This window comes from Pelophylax lessonae, assembly GCF_965119305.1.
Source record: "Pelophylax lessonae genome assembly, chromosome: 6".
Classification (NCBI taxonomy): domain Eukaryota; kingdom Metazoa; phylum Chordata; class Amphibia; order Anura; family Ranidae; genus Pelophylax; species Pelophylax lessonae.
Window position 1 is genome coordinate 70,733,425 of NC_138773.1, and position 23,483 is coordinate 70,756,907.

At 45.4% G+C, this 23,483-nt stretch overlaps 1 protein-coding gene across 2 annotated transcripts in view; it reads right to left on the reverse strand.

The window, feature by feature from the left end:
• CREBBP (CREB binding lysine acetyltransferase) overlaps positions 1-23,483 on the reverse strand; it is a 106,468-nt gene that overhangs the window by 25,543 nt on the left and 57,442 nt on the right. For both annotated transcript variants that reach the window (XM_082260218.1, XM_082260217.1), the window contains exons 3-5: positions 6,582-6,758; positions 3,871-4,120; positions 1,999-2,112 (exon numbers count right to left, since the gene is read on the reverse strand). In XM_082260218.1, coding sequence (XP_082116344.1) covers positions 1,999-2,112; positions 3,871-4,120; positions 6,582-6,758 — 541 coding nt within the window. The remainder of the gene's footprint in view (positions 1-1,998; positions 2,113-3,870; positions 4,121-6,581; positions 6,759-23,483) is intronic.

The following is a 23,483-nucleotide window of genomic DNA, read 5'->3' on the forward strand; positions in this document are numbered from 1 at the left end:
ATCAAAACAAATGGTTAGAGAATAAATGACCCATTAGTCAAAAATATTTTGTGGCCGATTTTAATTACCTTGTAATAGAGAACTATTCTTTAACATAAATTTTATATCAATTTAGAGCAAGTTTAAATCAACACTCCAGGAGTGACTAAAACAAACCGAAAACGACTCAATATTTTCGTCAACTAAAATAGAATGAAAATGTGAGGGAGGGACATTTAAGAGGTTATATAACTACTAAATCTGTGCCTGTGTAATTTGTTCAAACCTTAATACCATAAAAAGGAAAGTTATTCGATTTATTTTACTCCAGGAGTATTTAGTTTGGAAATTTTAGAGAAATGCTTAAAGCAGGGCTTGACAAATTTGCTTTGAATTTAGGAGCCAGGTAAAAAAGTTAGGAGCCAGTTGCTTTATGCTTTATTTTCAATGACAAAGCCCCTTCTCTTATGCAGCTCTTTACAGATACACCACACAGGTTTACACACAGTTATGCTTCTCAGCTTTTGCTTATTAACATGCTTAGGAGCTTAGTACATTTAAAGTCATAATAAGTGAATGATCGTCTCCAGTCTCTGACTATCCCTCACTGTTTTTACAGTTTTAAATGTACTAAGTTGGAGGGCAAAGGGGGCGCACAGAGGAGCCATGTGATCAAACAGCTGTTATTGTTGGGTCTTACTTAGGCTAGGTTCACACCCATTACGTACGGCTGCAGGTGCATATCCCCAGTGGAAGCGCTGCTGTGAGAAAGCGTGAAGGGCTGCCATTCATTCTGAATGACACCCCCACGCATGTAAAACCGCAGTGCGTGTACAAGAACTGCAGAGAAATTACATGCTCAAAATGACTTTGCAATTTCCCTGCGGGCCACGTTTTGAAAAATGTGTATGCACCATTTTCTGTGGGAAACGCAGGCACGGCAGCCTACTGAAAAGAATGGGCTGCAGTGTCCGCAGAAACGCAAAGATGTGAACCTAGGGTTAGCAGACATTGGCTGGACTAGCGGGGCCCTCTGGTGCAACCAATGCAGCACTTCAGGGCCACTGTGGAACAGGAAGGAACAAAGCCTGAGGGAAAGCTGCCTGTCCTCCCATGCCTTTACCTTATGCAGCCTCCCCATGCCCCCCCTTGTGCACCCCCACCTTTGTCCTCCTTTACCCCACCTTGTGCAACTGCCCCTTCCTCCCTCAACTTCATCAGCTTTCCCATCCTCCCCCATCTTGTGCACACCCCGATATCCCCACTCACCTTGTCCTTCTCCCCGCTCACCTTGTGAAGCTTCCCTCTGCCCACCACCACCAATTTCTAGTCGCCACGGCGACCTGGGATTTATTGAGCCCTGGCTTAAACAATGCATTACAATTAACTAAATCCATTCCATTTAAGTCGACTAAAACGTACTGAAAAGTGTACTGCAGATTTTATTCGACTAAAATAGGACCAAAACAATTCAGATGACTTAAATACTACTAAAACGGAATTTTAGACAAAAGACGAACTAAGAGTAAATTGATATTTGATGTCAAAATGAACACTGCACATCAGACTTGGTTAGTTCTTCATACGTATGTTGACCAGTATCTACCTACAACAGACAGTAAGCTAAAACAAAAGACCAATGCCTGGAGGAATATATCCTAGTGAGGCACAGCGTTTTTTTCAAATGAAAATAGGCAGCCAACAACCAGAAGCATCCAAGTGAAAAAATGTTTATTTGCTACAAGTTGATAGCAGGATAAAAAACAGCTTACGCGCTTCGGCCAGACCGCCTTAGTCATAGCATGCTTCATCTGCATTGCTTCATCTGCATTTTGTACAGGTGACTGGAAGACACCTGGAGTCTGAGCACTGATTTCTCAACTCCCTATCAGGATGAATTGGGACTCCGGTTTGAGCAATGCTTTTTCTGATTACAGTAGTTTTTCCCTTTAGTATCTATCCTAATAGGCACAGTTTACACAACATAGGCCTACAAATGATACCATAAAATACACTTACGCTGCTGATTCCTCTTGTCACTGGCATTCTTTAAAGGTAGGCACACAGGACAGTCGTGCCGCGTGCAGTTTTTCCAGTGGGAAATTATCTGTCTTGAGGAAGCGCAATGGGCAACTGTAGAATAAAAATATTAAACATTTTTTTAACCTGCAAGTTGAGAACGCTAAAAAGTTATATCAACTACATGCAATACAAACAGAAAGAAATATGGAAGGGTCTCCAAGTGAGACTTATTTCTATTAAATACTCAAAGGGTTCTTGAAACATTTGCTTTAACCACTTAAGCCCCACCCCTATTTCGGACACTTTTTGTTTACAAGTTAAAACCAGTATTTTTTCATAGAAAACTACTTAGAACCCCCAAACATTATATATATTTTTTTTAGCAAAGACTCTGGAGAATAAAATGCCGGTCATTGCAAAATTTTTTGTCACGCGGTATTTGCGCAGCGGTCTTTAAAACGCCATATTTTTGGAAAAAAATTAGAAAAATCACATTTCACTGCATTTAAAAAATACTAAACCGTAAAGTTAGCCCATTTTTTTTGTATATTGTGAAAGATGATGTCACGCCGAGTAAATAGATACCCAACATGTTACGGTTTAAAATCGCGCCCCCCCGTGGGATGACAACAAACTACGGTCAATAGAAATCTCAATCTGCAACGCTTTAAATTTATTTAACGGTTACCAGTTTAAAAAAAGAGCTATACTCTAACTCTAAAGAATTGCCCACGCTCTGACGATCGCGGCGATACCTCACATGTGGGGTTTGAACAGCGATTTTTTTCTTTTTTTTAAACTTTATTACAGGTTTTTAAAAAAAAAAAAAAAATCTGATCACTTTTATTGCTGTCACAAGCAATGTAAACATCCCTTGTGACACCAATAGGTAGTGACAGGTACACTTTATGGAGGGATCGAGGGTCTAAAAGACCCTAGACCCCTCCACTACACTTCCCTGTATGCAAAACGCAGAAAACGGCATTTTTGCATACAGCCGTTTTTCAAAACTGCGCCTTTTGCAGCACAGTAACCCGGAAGTGACGTCATGGATGCCGCCTCCGGGTTACGTCATCGGAGACCCGATAGATTCCGTTTCCGGCATTCATCGGGACTCCATCCAGCCGGCGGACGTGCCGGCTGGGTGCTCGGGGCTCCCGGTGGGACGGGAGCCCCGAGCAAAGCCACGGAAGGCAGCGGGGAGGGGGACGGGGACGTCCCCTCCCGCCCCCCCCCCCGGTAACGATCGAGCAGCTCCCGAGCCGCATCGGTCGTTACCGACGGAAAGCCGACCATCGGCTTCAAACCACGGTACCGGGATGATGCCTCTAACTAGAGGCATCATCCCGGTATAACCCCGCAAAGTGTACCGACGTACCGGTACGTTAGAATGCGGTAAGTGGTTAAAGGCTCAGCCAACCTGAAACCTGTTTTGTCTACAGTGAACATTATATATGGTGATCAAGTTCATGTTGTAGACTTCTTAAGCAATTCCTAAATTCAATGTACACACCACCAGACACTTATAAAAAGTCAGGAAGCAAACACTAGAACCCCTAAAGTAATAGTTTCTATTAATTTCTGTGTTTTGTAACCAATAGTTATTTGTAATCAATTTTACTGCTATTCATATTTGCAGGTTTGTAGAGGCTCCATAAATGAACTCAATAGTTGTGAGAAACTAATCCTTATTCCAGGAAAAAAAAATACAATGGAAAGTTAACCTAAAACCTCACTGCTTTAACAAAGCAGAAAACTAAGCCAAGGAAGATGGCAGCAAGGGACTTTCCGAATGCTGAATGGAGAAAAAGGAGTGTTGAAGCAGTTACTTCAAAGAGGAGGACCTTTTCAGAGGTGGCAACAACTTACCTTGACAGGCCTTCCCAGCCTGGCAGTGCGTCATGTGATTAAGTACATTTTTCATGGTACGGCAATGGGGAAGTGCACAATTCTGCATTTCACCATTTGACTGCTCTCGTCGCTGACATTTGTGTGCATGGAGCAACAGCACCAGCTGCTGTTGGATGAGTTTGCGTTTTTCTGGGTCGGCAGTGGGGCCGGTTCCCATGGAGGGAGTTGTACCTATGCCAACTTGCTGAACTTGTGCCTGTAAAGGAGACTGCAATAGAGAGGGGGAAAAAAAAAAAACATTAACAATTATAAAGAACAAACGATATAATAAAAAATGACACCAAAAAATAAAGTGTAATAAATACAGTTGTGAGACAGAGATGTACATTAAAGCAAAAAGATGTCGAAGAAATAGTTATTTTAAAGCGGAACTTTACTCTCTCAATCAACAAGACCTGATTTTAATCCTCATGCTGCTAGCATTAGTAAAAAGATAGGAAAGTATATCATATTTACTTGTTTTAAACTTTTTTTTTTTTTCCATCTCTTTAGTTACTTCCTGGTTTCTATGCCTAGGCAGATGTCATACATCCCAGCAGTCTTCAGGAGGAGAAGGGGGGGGGGGGGTTCTAAGCTCAGCCTATCCTTGAGCTAAGGACAAATGGATTCCAGGAAGTAAATGATACATGAATCATCTGCCCTTACTCAAGATGGCCACAGCCAGAAATTCCAGGGGTTGTTTTTCAAAACTATTTATCAGCAAAATAAAGCATGGAGACATAATGGATGGGGGAGTTTGCTTTGAAAATGAAGTAACATTTTTGGTTTGTGGTGCTCAGATGCAGTGCAGTTCCACTTTAAGGTAGATAAAAATTGAAAGGAGAAAAAAAAAAAATTTGGGCAGGCAGAAAGTTGCATGGCAGAAGAGTTACTGTGAGGTATACCCCCAAATATCTATTCTGCCAAAAAGTGTTTTTCCTCCTAAGAATGCATAGTGCAGAATATGGACACTGGGAGCTGTGATAATGAGCAGTTACAGCATCTGTGACCAATCTATGGCCGAGCCATAGGGCTTGGGACCTGGAAGATGACTGAATGGCAGCGATATTGGTATGTACGAATCTCAGATCCCTTAAGGAAAGCACACTAAATAGAGTCTCCTATACTTTACTATTGAATGTCTGGTAAGAGGCGATAAGATCGGTGGTGGATAGAACATCTGTTTGTCATTGTGGTTTACACGATTGCTTTGTTCACTTTCTGGTAAGGAGTACCTGTATGTGCCTTTCCTCTACCACTCCTCTTGATGCACACTTATATATGCTCATTTAATTTGTGTTCTGGTAAGAAGCGCAATTATCCGTGGTGGCTATCACTTTTTCACTTCATTCTGTTTTTGATAAGCACATCTTATCGTAGTCACGGATTTCTCACTTGGTTTACACGGGTGATACTGATTTTATTATTTTTGTGAGTGAAACGCATTATTTTTATTCAACTATTGTGTTGTGGGGTTTTACGATATGGCGTTCTCTCTTTTTAATTTTCATGATTCCACGTAATTCATTCTTTGCGAGTCCAACCAACCTTATCTACAGTCAAGCTGTCAAGATCTCTGCTTGGATTCTTTGCTTTATTAATCCAAATTTTTGGCAAGCACAATACCATTGGGAGCCTGTATTGAAGTCATTGGTTCTACACATCACTGTTTATTTTTCACCAATTTTGGACTATATATATGGACACATATTAGGTATACTTATGAATTAATAGCACGACTTGATTATTTGTATTTTTGTTTTGGGTGTGGTCACACTTGAAGTTGCAGCTACCTCCAATTCTCCATTAGCGTGGTTACTATACAAATTTCCTATACTTGTACATCAATAGGTGGAGGCATTCGTTTCATACCGTTTTGCTTTAAAAATATTTACATTTACTACTGTTGCCCCCATTCAAAAAGATCAAAGATTCCAAAGGAGCAAGCTGCTATTTATGTTAAAATTTGTGACAGAATATTTATACTGTGTGTCTCTGCTTTGAATGTAAAGATAAACATTGGTGTCAAATCTTAAAGCGGAGTTCCACCCTGGGAATACTTTTTTTTAATAAAAATACCCCCGGGACAGTCAGGGCTAGTACATTCCACAATGGATAGCCTCTGATCTGTCCCGGGTTGCACTTACCTTTTAGGAGAAATACTTACCTTGAAAAAGTATTGTCCAGCGCTGCCATCTCAGGTGTGGGCAGCTTGAAGCCAGCGCAATCCTCTTCTGCGTCCTCTTTGGTCCCACGATGCACTGCACCGGCCCCGCCGTCACTTCCGGTGCGCGCGTGTCATCCCTCCACAGCTTCTGGGCATGCCCAGAAGCTGTTTGGAAGGGAATGACGCGCGCGCGCACTGAAACTGACGTCAGGGCCGGTGCAGACGCATTGATTCCTGGGAGCGATGACGTTCAGCTCCCAGGAATCATTGCAAAGCCAGGAAGTGACGAATCGCCGTGGCCGCCGAGGGGAGGAAGAAGGAAGTAAGGTAAGTATATTTTCTTCTATACGAAGTAAAAAAAAAAAAAAAATGCGATTATCCATTTGTTTTTCAGGTGACCCTGAGCGAGAAGATGGAGGCAAGTATAAATTTAGGGTGGAACTCCGCTTTAATACATTTTCCAATGTAGGACTTTCTGAAATTGACGGCAAAAAAAAAAAAAAAAAAAAAAAAAAAAACTTACCATGCTGGGCACATTAGGGACAGGTGAGCTTTTCATATCTGAGGGGAAGGGAGGAAGGCTATTGGCCATGCCAGGCTTGGTGGGAAGCTGTGGATTTACTCCTTGGGCTCGAATTTGTTGTCCTGGGCCTTGGTTAAACGTTTGTCCAAAAGGGCTGTTGTTGCTTTGAAGTCCCATCTGTAAGAGGAAAGATAAGCAAACCAAACATAAGAACTGGAAGGAGAACTCAAAAATCCCAGTTGTTAAGAATGAGTAGTATATATTAAACACAAAATTAGGATTGTTGTACCTGCTGTAAAATATTTTTCTTAGAGTCCTTTGAGGGACACAGGAAGACACTCACCTTGAGGTTAAACTGCAGCCCACAAGACAACTGGAAATTGAAAAGCAAAAAAATCTGAGGCCGGCCCAGGATAATGCTACTATCAAGCACACTTCAAGTATCGTAACAAGGCATTAACACGAGTCTAATAATATTCACAGAGAGAGAGATGGCATCTGTGTCCTATTTTCCCTCTTGTCCGTTAAGGCACACAAAAAGTCTTCATTGTCCAAAATTGGTCTCAGATTTGGGCACCAGCAATCAACCACTACAGGCCCAACGTAAACCAGAACTGAGAAATGCCTGCCTGTAACTCAGAGGCAGCCTGAAGAAAATGTCCAAAACCCTCAACTTGGAGAACATAAGACCAGGAGGAAAAAAATATAAAGGAACTACGCCAGGAGCGTAACTACAGGGGTTGCAATTGCAACCAGGCCCCATGCTCCAGGGGGCCTGTGCGGCTTCCCTGTACACGTGGATAGGAGGGGCGGCGGGGGCAGCATGTAGAGAAATCGCTGTCCTTTTTTCTCCTGTAGCTGCAGGAGGAAAATAGAGGAGATATGTTGCTCTGTATGCTGCCGCTCCTCCTATCCAGTTCACTTGTGTTCTGCTGTCTCTGGGCCCCTGTGTGCTCCCCCCCCCACTGTGCTCCCTCCCCTCTCCTGCAGGGGATGTGTCACAATAGAGAACTAGGAAGGGGATCGGTAAATATGTAATTTACCAGCTCCTTCCTTTTCTGAATGGACAGAGTCATAGTCAGTGACATTGTAAAAAAATTAAATAAAATGATAAAAAATACACTTAAAATACCAGAAAAAAAAAAAACTACTGACACCCGTGGGTGAACTGCCAGGATCGCAAAGGTCACACTTGCAACCGGGCCCTGGCATTCCACCACCGTGGGAAGGCCCCAAGATGGCAGGAAGGGGGCCCACTGCGAGACCGTAATGAAGGGCCCCACAATGAGAGCAAATGGCCCCAGGATCAGTGGGAAGAGTCTCAGGCTTGAAGAGAAGGGCCCCGGCCAGGGGTCCGGGGGGGCCCTTCATGGTGACTTGCCCTGGGGCCCTGAAGGTTCTAGTTACGCCTCTGAACTACGCCCGATTGCCAAAGAACAGTAAAAATAGGTCAAATATCAAAAGAGGAATGTCTCAACATGAAGGAAACACCAAACTATAGACCATGAAGCTTAGTCAGTCAGTCATACTGTTCCAACTAGAAGGGTGAAATCAAAGTTACTTTACAGGGAAATAACTCACAACCTGAAACCATGGTTAACCAGAAACGGCTCTATTTTAAAAACTAGGACTGGATAGAGGAATTGAAGAATGATGTCCTGGTATAAAGACGACCAGAGCTGCTGTGTGTATGGAAGGTTCTCAAAGCCTCAATTCTCCTGATCCTAGCAGTATCAACGAAACAAGAACTCTATACCTAGAATGACAAGGAGACCTACATCTTGCCAAGAAATTACTAATGCGAGACAATAGGAAGGTTTGCAAACTGATCAAAGAGAGAACTGAGCTCAAAGCTCCCATCAGCAAGCAGCAGACACCACTGGTCTTGTTTTAAGAGGGCCAAGGGAAAGCTTTCTGACATTTCCTGCCTATCCCTGAGCCTCCAAGAGTAACAGGACAAGAAGTACTTCTGACCTTCCAAGTCCAAGGATGCATAAGAGTCTGGAAAAATGGTCAGGGGAGTGATCAATAAGAACATTCGCCTGGGTCAAATAGAGCAACAAAAACCACCAGGAAAGACTGGGCCTTCTGAAGAACCAGGACAGTACGAACACAAAGTTGGGTCCAAGTCAGCAACCAAACTAATTTTCTCGACACAGGAAGACCACCTGTTCCTCCTCAACGGTAGAGGTCTTCAAACACCTTGATGTTGTCCAACCTAATTCCATATCAGGTAGTCTCAAGAAATGATCCCCATGATGTAGGGGGAACCCCCTAATCTGGAACTCTAGACCAGGAGACAAAATGTTCTGGGAAGGCAAGACCTTCTAGACGTTAAGAGAAGTCTTCACCAGTCCCAGTAGACTGATCACCAGGTCAGGGACTATCAGATCTCTAGGGGGAAACAGTTTAATCTGCTAAGACACTTGAACTATTACAGAGAAAAGGTCTGAGGTAGTCTAATATTAGAGGAAATAGCCCCCCAACATGAAATTCTCCTGCAACAGAGGAGAAACTAACTCCGACCAAAGGAGAGGGACATGAAAATAGTAGATTAGTTTACCTGGAGAATCATTATGGCTTGAGCTTCTTGCATGCCAATGATGGGCTTCCCAATGATACAGATCCAGCCAAATAATGGAGACGTTTGAACCATCAGAAAGACATTGCCAACTAGGGCCCATGCCAATTGCCATCTCTAGAAGAGGTTGTCCGAATGTCTTACAATTTGATTGGCTTGAAAAGGCACTAGGACAAACTCTGGAGCCTGAAACAAGGTACAAGGGTGTGACTGGAGAGGTAGAACCCCAGGGGGATGTTGATCTGTCAGTACGCATCCTAGCTGAGCACAAAGAATAAAAAGGTTCCTCTGATAAGGGACAGGGATGGTAGATCTGGTGGATACCATTCAAAACTGTTGGCTTTGCCCATTAAAAAAAAAAAAAAAAAAACCCCAAACATCTTTCTGTGAGAAATCGAGGACAGGTTGGGATACAGCTCCTACAACCAAGCTGGTACCTAGAGCAAGGATCTTAATGGTACAGAACACCCAAATAAGCTGCTAGTCTACATTTTACATTTACAAGTTACATTTACTGCAAAGATAGTCTCGTCAGGGAGAGGCTGAGGTTCCCCAGAATCAGAAATGATCACTGCAACCAGATCTGCAATAGACTCCACAGGGGAAGATACTGTAATAGACACCAGTGGAAAGTGAAAATTTAAAGGCGCCCAGTAGCGCTGGAACCTTGAAGTGCTCCGTGGCTAACTTGTCTAGAAAGTGCCGTACGTGAAACCCAGTGTCAGAAGGTCACTTCCAGGTTAGCCCTGCAACATTCAGTCCAGCAGGGTCTGGCCCCAGTGCTCCAAAAGCCAAGCTGAGGATAGAAAGCTCAAGAAAGTTGCAGTTGCTTTAGTCTTGTGGAAGATCTTGACTGCAGAGAAAAAAAAACAAACAAACAAACCACCAACAAAAAATAGACTTTTCTCATGAATGCTGAAGAAAGTGTTTTCATCCTCCTAGGGCAGTGGTCCTCAACTCCGGTCCTCAGGGCCCACTAACAGGCCAGATTTTAGGTATTACCTTGGGGAGATGCAGACTAGAGTACTGCAATCACTGAGCAGCAAATGATATCACCTGGGATGTATTTCAGTTATCTTGCAAATCTGGCCTGTTAGTGGGCCCTGTAGGCCAGGGTTGAGGACCACTGTCCTAGGGCACCAACAAAAAAAAAACAGGCATTCTGGCTCTAGGAGGAGTTACTATGGACTGGCATAGATTTCTTGTTTGCCAGTGTCAAAATCTCCTGTAGGTGGCAGTATAATCCAACAGTTATGACTTCCCATGTCAATTAAAAGGGGAGAAAAAGGTCTATGGCCCCATTCACATCCAAGCAATTTCCTGCTTGAAGCTTGTAACTCTAAAACACTAAAGCCAAATCTCATTGACAGACACAGCTCCAGCCATTCTTGACCATTGAGTAATACTGCCCCCTACAAGAGTAGGACACTAGGCAGGTAAAAGCTTTACCACTCCTATGGGGCAGTCCCAGGGGATTACTCCCACATTCTGCTATAGGCATTCAGTTTTTTTCCTGCCTAGCCAGGAGTAAGGACCTAGTTCCTTGCTGGGATCTTTGGTCCTGGCAAAACTTTTTGGATAGAACATTTTTTTTATCCTAGATTTTTCCTGTGAGATTTACAATTAACTTCCGGACTGGGCGATGGGCTGGATAATCTAAATCCAGTAGTCGCCCCAGTCTGGCCAGTGAGCGAGTGCGCGCAGGCCTCAGGTCTGCGTTAGGCTGGTCCCGGCATAGCCCCACTGGACGGGGGCTGGCCCTGCGAGGTCACATACGTTCCTCCTGGCCGACAGCCCCCCCTCACCCAGTGCGCTAATTGCCGATGGGGGCTGCACCCCCCGCGACGGGACGATCAACTAGCGGTGGGGGTTTGTACCTGGTGGGGGCTCCTGCCAGGGCCCCCCCCCCTTTCTGCCCTGAGGCCTGGTCTCCCGATTTTGGGTCCCTGGAGGCCTTGTGGCGCCACCATTTTGTTGTAGCCTTGTGTATTCCTATACACAGCTGCCATGTTTGTGTAGTCCGGCGGCCAATTTCTTGTGGTTTACATCGCAAATAGCGGCGGCCATGATTGTGGAGCCCTGTGAGCCCCTCCTTATCACCTGGTGCTGACTCCTGGATCATTTAGCTTCCTGATCGCTGTACATTTCGTTCAGATACTTCTGGTGGTTGCAGGTGCCTATGTCAGCGGATGGAGAGTCTGGTGGGGTCCTCTTCCTCTCTGCTTAGGACTGCTCTGTGCCTTGTGCTTGAAAACCGGGTGGCGTTGCCAGAGCGGTGGGGGTTGTCTCGTAGCAGTGTGTTACACTTTATGTGGAGTCCCCCTTGTGACTCATGGAGTCTTTGGAGCACTTTTCCCCACCTGATCCCCTCTCTGAGGCTGTGGGTCCCAATCATCCATCCATGCACTGACAGCAGTCCTGGAGTCCCTTGTGTTCTGGGTGGAGGCAGCTTACGGGCATCTGGCTAGCAAAAAGCCCCCGCCCCCCCCCCCCCCACCTTCCCCATCTGTCTCATCAGAATCTCATCAGACCTTGAATCTGATTCAGCCGCCGCAGACGTGGGTCACCCTGCTGGGTCTGTGACCATACGCCTGGAATCCTCCGATAGGGAGGATGATTCCTCCACGTCTAAACGGGCACAAGACCCTGAAGATGAAGGACGCAGCTGAAGCTGCAACGGAGGCGCAGTTACCTTTTGGCACTCACAAGCCACCCAGAGCAGCAAAGGTGTTCCCTTCCCTGCGTATTTTGATAAAATTGTCGCTAAAGAGTGGGGACGACCAAAGTGTCCCCGTGGGGTTCCTAAGCGCTTTACTAGGCGTTACCCCCTACTAGGAGTCCCTTCTTAAGAAGTGGACTGTGCCACCAGTGGCAGACCCTTCGGTTTCCAGAATAAACAAGGCAACCATGATTCCGGTGGAAGAGTCCCCGGCCTTTAAGGATCCGGCGGAGGCCCGCATTATGTACAATTTAGCTGGTTCATCAACGAGGCCGGTATTTACCATTGCCCTAGTGTAGCAACCTCTGACAAAGTGGGCTAAGCTCCTACGCCATGACCTGGAGGGGGGGGGGGGGGGGGGGGACGAACAGCTCCCCCCTGCCTTTGCCGAGCTGGCGGACCAGCTGGTCCAAGGGCTGCAGTTTATCTGTGATGCTTCTTTGGATGCGGCTCCCCTAGTGGCTTGGGTCTCTGTTTCGACAGTGGTCCTTCGGCGTGTCTTTTGGCTCAAATGCTGGTCTGCGGATCAGACTTCTAAAAAGGCCTCGACTGATCTGCTACCCTGGATAAAATCATTAAAGGTCTCACGGGGGAGGGTGGAAGAGTACCTTGCCGCAGGCTACTAAGAGCAAGGAACCTCAACGCAGACCTGGACCTTCCTTCTCGGCTCATAAGCAGTTATTTTGTCTGTTAGGGTCTACTGACAAAGCATCGAAGCCTTTCAGGGCCTACTCTGGTGGATCCAAACAAACCTGGTCTAGCAAGCCAGGAGCGGGCTTCTCCAGAACCGCGGACAAGGCTCCTTCTGCAGGAAGGTGCACCCTCACCCATATCAGGGGTGGGGGGACATCTTCACTGGTTTTCAGACCTGTGGACCTCCCAGGTGCAAGAAAAATGGGTCCACTACGTCATTCGATCTGGTTACAAGATCAAGTTTCGCTCTTGTCCCACGGCAAGGATTTTTCCTTCCAACCTGCGCCTGTCCACAGACCGGTTGTGGGGACTGTTTGGGGTGGTACAAGACCTGTTCCTTCAAGGGACGATTGTACCAGTTTCTGACTTCGGAACGTTTTCAGGGTTTTTACTCAAACCTGTTCAAAAGTCCCAAGGAAGGAAGGCAAAGTGCCATCCAATTCTGGACCTCAAGGCGCTAAACTGCTTTGTGCGGGTACAGAAGTTCAGAATGGAGTCCATTCGAATGGTGGCAGCATCCCTGCGTCAGGGGGATTTCCATGCCTCTATAGATAAAGGATGCCTATCTTCACATTCCAATATGTGCCAGGTCACCAGCATTTTCTCCGCTTTGCTGTGGGAGAGGAGCATTATCAGTTTGTGGCGTTACCCTTTGGTTTCGCCTCAGCTCCTCGGGTCTTGGTATCTACCTTTGAGGTGGTTACGTTTGCACAGTTCCAAACGAGGTCCCTGCAAAGGGAGATTCTGACCAAATGGGAAAAGAATCTGCAGTCTCTGGACAGCAAGATCCGGCTGAGTCAGGGAACAAAGGAGTCCCTGATATGGTGGCTTCGTTCTCTGGCACTTCAACTGGGAAAATCCAGGGGATCTGGACGCTGGAAGAGTCCAGACTACCGATCAATGTCCCGGAACTCCAAGCAAACAATGTGTCTGGATCATTGGCCGGCGCTTATGTCAAATCACTAAGGGGGCACAAAAAGTGCCCTGGCGGCTCTGAAGGTAGCCGACATTCTAAGATGGGCAGAATGGTTCGTTCCAGCCGTCTCCACCGTGCACATTCCCGGGATGGAAAATTGGCAGGTGGATTACCTCAGTCGGCCGGCGTTGGACCACGGGGAGTGGTCCCTTCATCTGGAGGTGTTTCATCAGCTGTGTTTCCGGTGGGGCAGCCCCCCAAGTGGATATGTTGGAGTTTTGGCTCAACAGAAAGTTGCAGAGGTTTGTGGCTCAGTCAAGGGATCCTCTGGCAGACGCCAGAGAAGGGCTCGGTGGCACCGTTGGGGTTAGTATCATTTGATGTACACCTCCCCTCCTATCAAGGTTCTGCCCAGACTCCTATGCAGGATCGAGGAAGGGGGGATTCTGGTCATCTTGGTGGATTCGGACTGGCTTCGCCGGGCCTGGAATGCCCATCTATTGCGGCTAGTCACCCACGTTCCTTGGAAGCTTCCTCTCAGGAAGGATTTTCTGTCCCAAGGACCAATCTATCCTGCTTTACAGTCGCTGGCATTGATGGCTTGGCTGTTGAACGCCAGGTGATGAAGGATAGAGGTTTGTCAGATTAGGTGATTCCTACCTTGTTAAAAGCTAGGAAATCTACTTCTAGGAAGATCTACTATTGCCTTGCATGCCTTGGATGTGGTTTGGGCAATTAGGGTGTACACCTGGCAGCTACGTAGTCTTTTAGGAAGTCAGACTATTTGTACTCCCGGATGGACCCCGCAAAGACTTGTCCGCTTCCTCTGCGACCATTTCCAGATGGATCAGACAAACAGTGGTTCAGGCCTTTTCCATCAGAGGTCAGGTTCCTCCTTTTCCTGTCAATATTCCATACATACTCTACTAGGGTGCTTATTGCCTCCTGGGCCTTCCGTTATCAAGCGTCAGTTTTGCAAGGCGGCCACCTGGTCATCGGTGCACACTTTTACAAAGTTTTAAGTGGATGTGTTGGCATCTGCGGATGCTTCCTTTGGCCGCAAGATTTTACAGGCTGCTGTTTAAGAGGACCTGATCCTCTTCGAGAGTGAATTGTTTTTTTTCAGGTGGGCTCCAGTTGCTTTGGTTGAGCTCCTTTTGCCTGGTTGGCCAAGGTTTAGCCTCAGGAATTTTTTGTTGTTTCCCACCGCATGTTTAACAGTCAAGAATGACAGAAGCTGTGTCCATCAATGAACGAAAGAGAAAATGGGATTTTTGACTTGCCGTAAAATCTATTTCTCTGATGTTCATTGACGGACACAGCACCCACCCCTCTGTGGAGTTGTAATTCTTGGGACACTGCTTGTAACAAAATTGAGTGGCAATAGCAGAGAAGGAGTATACCCTCTGGGACTGCCCATGGATGTAGCTAGCCAGAAGTTTTTTCTGCCTAGTGTCCTACTCCTGTAGGGGGCAGTATAACCCAATGTTCAAGAATGACAGGAGCTGTGAACATCAGAGAAATGGATTTTACGGTAAGTCAAAAATCACATGTTCAATGGCCCCTGTTTACATCTGAGCATTCTGTCACCTGAAGCAAAACACCTATCACTCAAAGTACTTGAGCTTCTTTTTGGCAGATCACAAGCGGTTTTGGCCCCATAGACTTCAACAGAAACGCCTGACTTGACCGTTTTACAAGTGTTTTGTCGCTCGTTTTCTGCTCAGCAGCTCTCCACTCCTAATTTCCTCCCCATCTCCTCCCCCTAGGGCTTTCTATTGGCTAAACAAATGCCTGAAGCTGTAAAGCATTAAGAAAGAGGAAAACACCACATTCTAAATGTCACATGACCCTCCTGGTCTTACTAGTTTAAAACCTGCAGTCTAGAAGAAGTAGCAAGAAAAGTAGTTGTCAATATCGGATATAATCACATTACACTGGCAGAGCAGATTGTGGGGATGACACAGATGTAACTATGCTATCAAGGCGGAAGAGATAGAGAATAGGGACCATTTTACAAATGTGCCACCACAAATAGCCAAAAGAACAGATACCCAGACTATGACTATGGGCTAGTGCCTGACACATGAAGAATGTAGACCGCAGAGCAAAAACACAAGACATATAGATTAGGGTTAGGGATTGTTACAGCAAATGACTGTCAAAAAATACAGGCATCCAAGCTACAGAAGCCACACAAAGGAACACCCCAAATACAGATTTCTACACAAATGCTTAAAAAGACGTCAAGCTTCAAGTATGGGCACAACTTTTTTGTTTTCGGGTATAGTTACATTGGCCCAGCTTGGATTCATTTAAGTAATCAAATCTCATATGTGTAAACAGCAACTTACTGTAGTAGTCGCCACTACCACAGTGATAACCGCAGTTTTCCAATTCCAATGCCAAGCAGCTGCAATTCAGCATAGTAACCACAGAGGGTTGCTTGTTGGGTACTGCCAGAAGTAAAAGCCCTGACATTTTTAAATGAATACAAGGCATTCTCTGATTTGACCAGGTGAAGAGGCAGGGCAGTGACCTCTCCACATGGCCCAATCAGTGTAGTAGAGGTGACTACTTTAGGAGCCGGTTCACACTGGGGCGACTTGTCAGGCGACCTGGTCGCCTGACAAGTCGCCTGCCATAGATTAGCACAGGACCCGTTCTAATAGGAGCGACACAAGTCACTCTGACTTAGAAAAAGGGTCCTGTACTACTTTGGGGCGACCTGCATTGACTTCAATGATATGAAGTCCGTGCATGCCGCTTCACAGGTCACCCCGGCAAGTCGGGTCGCCCCTATGTGAACCGGCTCTCAGTGACTTGCAGCCTACAAAGGAATTTGTCAGTTATAAGCTGTACATACTTGTATTAGCCTAAGCAAAGGAAAAAAAAATGTACCAGAACTTTAGCTTTAACATGGAGGGGGAAAAAATAAATGCGGTCCATTCATACCCTATCCAGTTGAACTGAGATGCAGTTGTGGAATCATTCTTTGAGCAACATTTAAAGTGATATTAAACCCAAAAATGCATTATATTGCAGCTTACCAATCACTACATGTGGTGGCTACATTTGTTTTTTGGGTCTTTTTAGGCTTTTTTCCCTGGTGATCTGGCCAGTAACACACCTTCTGTATTAGCGAGACAACTGAATGAGCACAGGAGGCACAGCAAGCAGCAGCATTGTAAATCTGGGAGGAAGGTAGTATTAAATGTCTTAAAAGATCTCAATACACAAACGGATAGAAGCCAAATTCCATTACTCTATGGAGGCCTGGGGTCCATAGGTTTTTGAGACCAATTGAGGTCAGTTTGAAAATCTCCCATGGGTCTCTCATATGATTGGCAAGAGTTATGTTTTTCCCCTTTATTCTTTTATTTGTATTAAACAACAAGTTTGTTAGGTTGGGTGACAACAGGGTGGTGGTGTTGGTCGCCATTCTGTCCATATGAGAGCTGTGGTAACCTGCTGGTCTGCTCTATCAGGACCAAATTTATTGGTTTCTCTATGGTGACCCTTTCTTCCTCTTCCTGTATCTTTTGTATTTAGGGGACACAGACAGCCACATGGCTGACACTGCTTACCTTATATTGGACAGCTGTACGACTAGATCAGTCCTCTACATCAGTGGTCCTCAACCCTGGTCCTCAGGGCCCACTAACAGGCCAGGTTTGCAAGATAACTGAAAAACATCCCGGGTGATATAATTTGCTGCTCAGTGATTGCAGTACTCTAGTCTGCATCTCCCCAAGGTAATACTTAAAATCTGGCCTGTTAGTGGGCCCTGAGGACCAGAGTTGAGGACCACTGCTCTACATGAATGGCAACAGGTAGGTTTTTCTCCTATTTGTTTACAATAAAAAACAACAACTTTGTTCGTTTTTTTGGTTGCTGAGGATATTGTTTGCTACCGCAACTCCCATGGATCTCTGTTGGCATCGCCCAGCTCTGCCCGTCGGCCCTTTTTCGCTGTTGGCTTGATTAAGCACATGCATATCTCACAGTCGGTTTTTAATTATTTCCCTATCCATTTTTTAATGCAGTTTCCAGGACTGTTCCTGAAGAGCTTCGGTCTCGAAATGCATTGTATATTGGAACTACAATATCTGGACTAAAACAAACGAACCAGCCAAAAGAGCAGAACTGCACCTGGGACCAGTTGAGCATGCTAGTGTGAGTGCACTCTTAAGCTAGAGACACACTATACAATTTTCTTTAGATTTTTTCCTTTAGATTTACCAAAACCATATAATAAGGGGTCAGATCTAAACACTTTCAATTTATATGCAATCAGGCAGGCCCTTGCACTACATAATTGAAAGGAAATCTAAAGGAAATCTACCAATAAAAATTGTATAGTGTGTATTCAGCTTTAGAAATGCTATGATGGACAAATGCTATTACCCATATAACTAACTTGTGATCGGATTCAAAACGCCTGTCTTTTCAGTGCTTGTCTGCATCAGGTTATGCAACAATAGTACTACTTACAGCAGCTTAATAGGCGAGCTCCAATGTATACACTGAAGAGGACGTCCCACAGCAGTGTCAAACATGAGGGGTGGGAAGAAACAGCAGAAAAAATGCCGAAGGCTAAACCTAGCCAACCAGGTAACATGAAGCTCAACCAGGAACTGGAGCTCACCTGCAAAAAAAACATACACCCTGAGAGGACTCTCAAACAGCAGCATCCGCAGATGCAAACACATCTATTTTGTAAAATTTTGTGAAAGTGTGCATAAACCAGACCTAGATCACCGACGCCTGACGGCGGAAGGCCCAAGAGGCACTACCTGATGGCGGAAGGCCCAAGAGGCACTAAGTGCCTGCGTAGAAAACGCCTTAACAGGAATGGAACCACCTGACCCTTGAAGGTACACCCTGATCGCCCGACTCACAGAGTGCAAGGCAATCTCAAGATGTTTAGGTTTAGGACACAGGGAAGGCAAACACAATGTCTTCATTCAGATGTAAAACCAGAAACAACATTAGGAAGGAACGACTGACAAGGGCAAAGCTCCACTTTATCTCTGTAAGCCACCAGGTAAAGTGAACGACAAGACAATGCCGCCAGCTCCAACACCCTGCGTGCAGAAGTAATAGCCACTAAGACGGCTACCTTCTGGGACAATGTAAGCAAAGGAAGCTCGCAAATATTTTTGAAAGGCGGTTACTGGAGAACCGACAGCACAAGTTGAGATCCCACGGAGGCAACAGGGACTGTACTTAAGGAGCCAAGTGGTGAACCCCAAAGAACGCAAACCAAAGAATGCATTGTCAAAGGACAGTAAAAGAAGACCGCCTTGGCCAAAAACCTTGCCCTTGATGGTACCCAAGGCCAGGCGCTGCTCAACCCCTCATTGGAGGAATACCAAAATTCGAGCCACCGAAAGGGAACGGAGATGAACCCCAAGAGACTCACACCACACGTAATGTACGTCTCCCAAGCGAGATGGTAAATCTTCCTAGAGGTAGATTTCTAGCCTTTTACGACATAGAAAATCACCGATTCGGACAACCCCCTATCCTTCAGCACCTCGCTTTTAACAGCCAAGCCGTTAAAGCCAGCGACTAAAGCATTGGGCCAATAGATCTTCTCAGAGAGGAAGTCTCCAAGGGGCACTGGCGACCAGCCGTATCAGATTGGCATATCAAGACCGGCGAGGCCAGTCTGGAGCCACTATGATGACCGGAATCCATTCTTCCTCGATCCTTCACAAGAGACTTGGCAGAAGTTTGAGAGGGGGAAAGGCGTATATCAGAAGATACTGGCACCAAGGAGCCAATAGTGCATCTGTGGTGTCAGTCTGAGGATCCCAAGACCTTGCCTCAATTCTCTGTACCTTCCTGTTGAGAGGAGAGGCCAACAGGTCCACCTAGGGAGTTCCCCACCAGAGACACAGCCGAATCTTAGAATGCCGGTTACCTCCCGAGCCGATAGGACACTTCTTGTGACATCTGATGATGTCAATTACTCTGACGACACGCGTCAGACGACCTCGGAACGATCAGCACGCCTTACTCACCGCGTTCTTCTCATATTGATATGCTATTAACATTCGCAAGATTGTGAGTATTATTCTTCTTATCCAATAAATGTCAATCCATGCAGTCTGCACTATTGACCTTCTTTCATTGAGGTATATTGGAGTTGCGTCTGAGGTATCATGAACAGTTCTTGTGGCATATCCCTTCCTGGTCAAATTGTTTGAGTATATACATCGCCCTCTATTTGATCATCATCTGGTAAGCAGTTAGTGTGTACATCACGGCTGGGTGTTGGCTCCATCTAAACTGCACCATTGGGATCTTGCTTCTACTCCTCCTCCTCCATATATTTTATTTTACATTTTGGACTTATTGGATATTTTTAATCTAGTGTTTGGCGCTACTTTATCTCTTTTTTAGGACACTTCTTGTGCCCCCTTGGCGATTGACATACGCTACGGCCATTGCATTGTCTGACTGAATCCTTACCGGGCACCCCTGAAGGCGATTTGGCCAGTGAGCCAGACAAATCTTATCGCCTGAAGTTCCAGTATATTGATCGGTAGGCTTGACTCCACCAGAGACCAGACCCCTTGAGCACATCTGTGCCCAAAACGCCTCCCCAACTGGACAGGCTGGCAACCACTGTACAGTACAGGGAAAGGAAGGATTTGCCCTGTCGAAGCAGAGAGCAAAGCTACCATATCAGGGACCCTCTCATATCCTGGCTCACCAGGATCAGATTATCTAGAAACTGTGGATTTTTGTCCCACTTGGCAAGAAACTCTCTTTGCTGAGTGTAGTGGAACTGTGCAAAGGGAACCGCCGAAAAAGGTAGACACCATTAGGCACAGCACCCGCATACAAGTCCTGAAAGATGACCGACTGCTGAACAACAGGAGCTGAATCGCATCCTACAGCTTTTGGAGTTTTTTTCCCCCTGGAAAAAAACACCCCGGCTGAAGCAGAGTTCAGAGTCAGACACAGATAGTCCCAACTTGTTGGACAGAACCAGATTTTTGGAAGTCAAATTTTCAATCGAAATTTGATTGTAAGTTTAAGTTGATTGTAGTTCTCACAGAAACAGAAAATAAGAGGAAAAAAATTCCATTTAAAAAGGGAAAAAAAAGTGCTAGGATCAGAGATCCCAGCAAGAAACTAGGTCCTTACTCCTGACTAGGCAGAAAAAAAAACAATGCCTATTGCTGGAAGAGGGAGTATACCTACTGGAACTGCCCCATAGGTGTGGTAAAGCTTTTTCCCACCTAGTGTCCTACTACTGTAGGGGGCAGCATAACCCAATGGTCAAGAATATTCTGGAGCGGTGTCTGTCAAAGACCAAAAGAGAAACATTGCGTTTATAATTATCTAGCAGCCTTGAGGCTACGTTCACATGTGGGCGTAGCGGATCACAGGCAGAATCACCGCGAATCTGGCCGCGATCCGGAATCATTGCAAATCGTGGGACGACTGTGCGATACCCGTGATTTGCAATGGCACCCCAAGTGCTGTGCGATGTTGCTGCGATTTCTGCCTGCCGAATCTCGGGACGCACGACGCCCAAAAAATGTACAGGAGCTTCTTTTGTGCGTCATGCGTCCCGCCATTCTGTTTGCGCAATGTTACCGCGATTCAGCAGGCGGAAATCGCGGCAACATCGCACAGCGTTTGGGGTGCCATTGCAAATCACGGGCATCGCCCAGGCGTCCCGCGATTTGCAATGATTCCGGATCGCGGGCAGAATCGCAGTGATTCTGCCTGTTATCCGCTACGCCCACATGTGAACGTAGCCTTCTGTTGATAAAAAAAAAAATAAAAAATCTTCAAATGTTTGGCAGCCGTGAGTGAGCAGAGAATGGTTCTGTAAGAAATCGAGGACACTACGTTTTAAGATCGGGGGGGTTGGTGAATCGAGATTGTGATTTTCTTTTTTTAACAATTAAAAATCATGCAGCTCTAGTGGAAACACTTAATTTGGGCACAGACCAGCTGTAAAGCGGTCACAATTGTACTCTGTCATGGTTCTGATCAACAGTGCCCAGTGTCACCACACTCATAAGGTTTACTCATAGTTTGTACTGTTACCTTGTACCATGCTCAAATACATTTGTCACGATAACCCTGCTAGTCTGCACTCACACTGTACTAGAAAAACAAATACCCAGGCACTCCTGGGGTGCCTGTTATATGAAGGAAAAGAACTGGCCAGTGGGCCACCAAGGAAGTCGCTATGCTGCCAGCCAGTGAGGCATAGGATGGATGCTGGAGCAGGATATAACATGTAACGGCAGTGCATAGGAACAACACAAACTGGATCTAAGGGAATGCAATAGAGATGTCCGATAAAGAAAGCTCAGTTTATTGATTAAAAAGGGTGGGGGGGACACACCAATGTACATACCACCCTGGGTCTCGAGTCAGGCAGGAGTACAGTTTATAGGTCACATTAAAAAGGTGGCAAAAGTTCTAAAATGATTCCTCTTGGTCTCATTTTTTTTACATCAGGGAAATCTGACATTTTAACAGGGGTGTGTAAACTTTTTATATCCACTGTGTGTGTGTAATATAATATATAAACACATACACATATACACACACACACACACACACACACACACTAATATATATATATATATATATATATATATATATATATATATATATATATATATATATATATATATATATATATATATATATATATATATACATATATATATATATACATATATATATATATATATATATATATATATACACACACACAGTACAGACCAAAAGTTTAGACACACCTCACTCAGTTTTCTTTATTTTCATGACTATGAAAATTGTAGAGTCACACTTCAGTCAGTAGTCACCTGAAATGGTTTTCCCTTCACAGTTGTGCCCTGTCAGGTTTAATAAGTGTGATTTCTTGCCTTATAAATGGGGTTGGGACCATCAGTTGTGTAGAAGTCAGGTGGATACACAGCTGATAGTCCTACTGAATAGACTGTTAGAATTTCTATTATGGCAAGAAAAAAGCAGCTAAATACAGGAAAACGAGTGGCCATCATTACTTGAAATGATGGTCGGTCAGTCAGTCCGAAAAATTGGGAAAACTTTGAAAGTGTCCCCAAGTGCAGTCACAAAAACCATCAAGCGCTACAAAGAAACTGGCTCACATGCGGACCGCCCCAGGAAAGGAAGACCAAGAGTCACCTCTGCTGCGGAGGATAAGTTCATCCGAGTCACCAGCCTCAGAAATTGCAGGCTAACAGCAGCTCAGATTAGAGACCAGGTCAAATGGCACACGGAGTTCTAGCAACAGACACATCTCTAGAACAACTGTTAAGAGGAGACTGTGTGAATCAGGCCTTCATGGTAGAATATCTGCTAGGAAACCACTGCTAAACAAAGGCAACAAGCAGAAGAGACTTGTTTGGGCTAAAGAACACAAGGAATGGACATTAGACCAGTGGAAATCAGTGCTTTGGTCTGAGGAGTCCAAATGTGAGATCTTTGGTTCCAACCACCGTGTCTTTGTGCGACGCAGAAAAGGTGGACGGATGGACTCTACATGTCTGGTTCCCACCGTGAAGCATGGAGGTGGAGGTGCTTTGCTGGTGACACTGTTGCGGATTTATTAAAAATTGAAGACATACTGAACCAGCATGGCTACCACAGCATCTTGCAGCGGCATGCTATTCTATCCGTTTGCGTTTAGTTGGACCATCATTTATTTTTCAACAGGACAATGACCCCAAACACACCTCCAGGCTGTGTAAGGGCTATTTGACCAAGGAGAGTGATGGGGTGCTGCGCCAGATGACCTGGCCTCCACAGTCACCGGACCTGAACCCAATCGAGATGGTTTGGGGTGAGCTGGACCGCAGAGTGAAGGCAAAAGGGCCAACAAGTGCTAAGCATCTCTGGGAACTCCTTCAAGACTGTTGGAAGACCATTTCAGGTGACTACCTCTTGAAGTGTGACTCTACAATTTTCATGTGTCCAAACCTTTGG